Raw genomic sequence first — 5,082 nt, forward strand, 5'->3', positions numbered from 1 at the left:
CCACTGTAGTGCTTCAGTGTAGAGATTACCTATGCCAATAGGTGTAGGTAATCCACCTCCCAGAGAGGCTGTAGTTAGGTTGATGGAAGAATTCTTCCCTTGACCTAGTGCTAGTTAGTATAGCTATCTCTTAAGGGTGTGGATTTTTCACACCTCTGAGAGACATAGCTGCACCCAGGTAAGTTTCCAGTTTAGACCAGGCCTCATAAACATGTCTCTAGTCTTTCTCCCTTTCCCTCAACAGATTGGTATGCTTCTCCACTGCTCTTTCTTGCTTCTCTTAAACAAGGCATAAAACAGTTCTGATTGATAATCTCCAAGACAATAAGATTTCAAACAAGCTCAGCAGACACACCTTATTTGATCCTATACTTTGAAAGTCAAAAAGAGTTTTGTATGATGGCATTTATGTGAATTCTAGTTTTTCTTGTATCTGATCAGAGCGCTGTGGTTTTTTTCAGAACTAGCATTCTGTCACCTTGTTATCAGGTTAGTTGACTATATGCTCTTCTCTTTCCTTAATGTTTCCCTGTGATTGTTATAAAAAAGTTGGTTCCTGCAGTTTCTGTATAGCAGTGAAGCGTTCCGCCCACTGTTGGCATGCAATCTAACCTAGCCGGTATTAGTTAGCCATGTGATGCAGAGTAAACTCAGGGTAAGCCTATTGCCTTGGTCAATATTTGCTCTAGCTCTGGGAGGGAAGATTTTAACAGCTCCACTGACGCAAAAGATCCTAACTCTCTCTGACTTCTCTACAAAGCTGATGTGTGCATTTTGTGTCCCTCTGCCACAGATGTGGCCAGCAGCTAGAGCTGAAGATGAAGGACAGACTGGAGGAATTGAGGATCCGAGTTAATGAAGATGAGGACTCTTTGGATATTGATGATACTCTCTCATTTGATAATCCTGTTTTCAAGGAGGATGAGACCAATCCCATGAGCAAAATATTCCAGGAAGTGTCAGATCTCTCGCTGGGCCTGAGTAAACTGGAGGAGTTATCAGAGAGCATCCACAAGAAGCAGCAGCGGGTGCTGTGCTGCACCACCGAGGAGAGCGTTTATGAAGAAAAGAAAGAGTTAAGTAACATTAAAGCCTCCTTCACTAGTCAGGCTAAAGTCATCCAGCCTCAGCTCTATGGGATTCAAGACACACTGTCCCGAGACAGCAAACCGTGGCTGGCAGGATACCGCATCCACCAGAACCAGCTCTCTGTCCTAATCAGCAAGTACCGAGACATCATCACTCACCATTATGCCAAGGAGATGGAGTATGTGGAGAAGTTGAAGGAGCAGATCATGAGGCAAACTGAGCTGGCAGGCTTAAGCCTACGTGAAGAGGACATTAATCAGCTAGTGGAAAGCCCTGTGGCTCCTCGGATTGTGGGCCAGGACCTGGAAGTGCTCAAGGCCAAGCAGCACTTGGCCATGGCCCAAGTACGCCACCAACAACTGCTGGACCTAGAGGCCCAGATCAGTGAGCTGCACTCGCTCTTCCTGCACTTGGAGGTGCTGGTTTCAGAGCAGCATGAGGTCATCAATAACATTGAGTACAACGTCCTGCATACTCTTGATTACGTGTCTCAGTCCAACGAGGAGGTGAAGAAAGCCCTGAAGTATGAGCGCCAGTCGCGGATCTCGGCAGCACTGTCGGCGGTGCTGGGCCTCTGTGCCTGTTGCACGTGCTTATCATGCGCAGCTGGCACAGTGTAGTGAGACGGACACGGACTCTGCAAGGGAAGGGAGTGGCTATGTTACACAGAACTTGGTAGCAGCCGGGCTCTTTGAGGGCAGTGAGTATGGATTAGCCCTACGGACTCATTGGAAGGGAATCTCCCATGATTTGGATGGATTTGAAGGCAGGTTTTCTTGTGTGTTTCATATGAAGAAGGATTTTACTGAGTGTTTTGGTAGGACACTAGCAATCAAGCTCATGTTTCCACTATTCTTTGATGATTGCATGTTCTATCTTCAACAGTGTCCTTAAGACATTTAATATATGTTAATAAGAAAGGCATATTTGAGTTTCTGATCAAATATAGCTTTAAAAAGAAATAATAAAACTTTGCATAACTAGCCCCTGTTAATATTTGCATTATGTCATCGGTCGTTATAAAGCACACAAAGAAACACAACAGCTCAGTTTCCCAGGTTGATTATAATGCTCCTCCACCCAGGTTTAAAACCATAATCTCTGCACTTTGTCAAGTTTTTATTACTTGGATTTTTAATATGGGGTTGTCTCATTGTTTATCGTATTTTGTAAAACAAACAAGTGTTTAGGATTGCAAAATGCTTCCACTCCTGGTGCCATCACACTCCCAGTGAGTGGAAATACCTGCAGTATGAATGAAGTGTGTTGATGTTTACATATGTAGTTTTTGTTTCAAACTCCTGTTACAGGGCTGTGCTTTCCTTCACACAGTATGTGTGGATTTGAAATGAGGGGAAAGGATTAAATGCAACTGTGGTTTTTAATCCTTTGCAATTCCGTTTTACAGTTTTCTGGTGGAGCTGTCATCAGGCACAATTTCAGACTTGTTCTTTCATTCGATTCACTTTCTGTTTCCATGATACTTTCAAGATAGAAACAAAACCAGTTCTTATTATATTATCAGTAATTTTGCAATTGTTCATTTAGTGCTCGCTGACCATGCAGGCTAACAATATTACAGCTCAAAATTCATGTTTTATGTATCTATTGATTCAGTGTAGTGCAAAAGTAATGCATGTGAGCATGTTGGCAAAATCTCTCAAGGCTGTTTTCCCAAGGATCGGATCTGATCTAATCTAATCTAGTCATCTTCATAAGAATTCAGTCTAATGTTGTTACAGAGAAACAAGGGGTATGTCTTCACTGCCAATGTTAAAGAGCTGCTGTGGGTGTAGGCGAGGCACCAGAGAGCTCTCCCAGTGCTGTAAAAAAAACCAGCCCCACTTTAGAGTGCTGAAACTTTCTCACTCAGAGAGGTGAAAAAACACCCCCTGAGCAATGCAAGTTTCAGCACTCTAAAGTGTCAGTGTAGACAAGGCCAAGGTGGGTGAGGTAATATCTTTTATTGGACCAACTTCTGTGGGTGAGAATGACAAGCTCTGTGGAAGCTCAAAAGCTCTTTTTCAGATCTAGGAAAGGTACTCAGAGTGTCACAGCTAAATAGAAGGTGGAACAGATTGTTTAGTATAAGTAGTTTTTGGGTTTTTTTCTGCCTTCTCACCCCCCATGACTGGAGGCAGGGCTGGCTCCAGGCACCAGCCCAGCAAGCAGGTGCTTGGTGCAGCCAAGAGGAAGGGGGGGCACGTCGGGCACTTTGGCGGCAATTTGGCAGCGGATCCCTCGGTCCATCTCGGAGGGAAGGACCTGCCACTGAATTGCTGCCGAAGAAGAAAGTGGCATGATGGAGCTACTGCCGATCGTGATCGTGGCTTTTTTTTCGCAACTTGGGGCAGCAAAAACCCTGGAGCCGGCCCTGACTGGAGAGATATTAACGGGCCACTTCACCTTGAATGGTCCCTTGAAATATGTGTTAACTACTTATGCTAAATAAGCTGTTCCACCTTCTATGCAGGGCCAGCTCCAGGCACCAGCAAAGGAAGCAGGTGCTTGGGGCAGCCAATACAAAGGGGTGGCACCCCATTCGGCATTGGGGTCTTCGGTGAGAATTCGGCAGTGGGTCCCTCAGTCCCTCTTTTCATCTTTGAGGTGCCACTGAAGTGCTGCCGAAGAGGAAGAGAGGGAGTGAAGGACCCACCGCTGAACTGCTGCTGAAGAATGAGCGGCGTGATTGAGCTGCTGCCGAAGTGCAGCCGATCAGTATTATTTTTTTTTTGCTTGGGGCAGCAGAAAAGCTGGAGCTGGCCCTGCTTCTATGTAGCTGTGATGCTCTTTCCCAGACCTGAAGAAGAGCTCTTTGTGAGCTCAAAAACTTCTCTCTTACCAACAGAAGGTGTTATAAGCATAAGTCCCAATTCTGAACCTTAGCGTCCAAAATGTGGGTGCCTGCATGAAACCTCCAAGCTTAATTACCAGCTTAGATCTGATAGCGCTGCCACCAGCCAGATTCCAGTGTCTGGCGCACTCTGGTCTCCCCAAAACCTTCCCTGGGGGACCCCAAGACTCAGATGCCCTGAGTCTACAACAAAGGGAAATAACTCCCTCCCCTTGTCTCCTCTTAATTTCCTCCCAGGCTTTCCCTCCCTGGATGGCCCTGGACGATCACCCTGTTTCAAGTCCTTGAAATGCAAACACAGAGAGATCAAGTTTCTTTCACCCTCAGTCAGAGTCCCTGCAAAGGTACGCTTTGCAACTCTGACACAAAGAGATTTTCCCTTCCCCCCTGTTTCCTTCCTCCCCACCAATTCCCTGGTGAGTTCTAACTAGGAAAAAATCCAACAGGTCTTAAAAAGAAAGCTTTATATAAAAAGAAAGAAAAAGACATAAAAATGATCTCTGTATCAAGTTGACAATATACAGGGTATTTGGCTTAAAGAAAAATGAATAAACAGCCTTATCCAAAAAGAAATACAATTTAAAACATTCCAGCAAACTACACACATGTAAATACAAAAACAATATAAAAACCTATTGTCTTCTACCTTTGTACTTACACTTGGAAACAGAAGATTAGAAAGCTTGGAGAGAGACAGTTCACTCTCAGAGCCGAGAGCAACAGGGAGAGAAAAACACACACCCAGAAGTTCCCTCCCTTGAGATTTGAAAAATCTTGTTTCCTGATTGGTCCTCTGGTCAGGTGTTTGGTTACCCCTTTGCAGGTGATATAGACATTAACCCTTACCTTCTGTCATAAACAGATAGCTGAGATAGATAGATATTACCTCACCCACCATGACTCTTTCGTATCCTGGGACCAACATGGTCACAACAACACTGCATACAGTCTGTTACAACATTCTGAGGGGAGTTCATATGCAAAAAATCAGTTTTCAAAGGAATACCTGAATTATGTGGTGATCTCTTAATTGAAAATACATGTTGTCACATAAGCAAAGCTGAACAGCACATGTATTTGAAACTCTAACAGTAGTTTTCCATAAACACTGTACAAGTAAATAATATAATGGGGATTTT

At 44.3% G+C, this 5,082-nt stretch overlaps 1 protein-coding gene across 1 annotated transcript; it reads left to right on the forward strand.

Annotated features, from left to right (window-relative positions):
* Positions 1 to 731: 731 nt before the first annotated feature.
* Positions 732 to 3,413, forward strand: LOC116834694 (syntaxin-3-like). Its single transcript, XM_032796964.2, has one exon. It carries the CDS (start codon positions 819 to 821, stop codon positions 1,707 to 1,709), a length of 891 nt encoding a protein of 296 aa, XP_032652855.1. The 5' UTR covers positions 732 to 818; the 3' UTR covers positions 1,710 to 3,413.
* Positions 3,414 to 5,082: the final 1,669 nt, after the last annotated feature.

Source organism: Chelonoidis abingdonii, chromosome 8 (genome assembly GCF_003597395.2).
Source record: "Chelonoidis abingdonii isolate Lonesome George chromosome 8, CheloAbing_2.0, whole genome shotgun sequence".
In the NCBI taxonomy this organism is placed as follows: domain Eukaryota; kingdom Metazoa; phylum Chordata; order Testudines; family Testudinidae; genus Chelonoidis; species Chelonoidis abingdonii.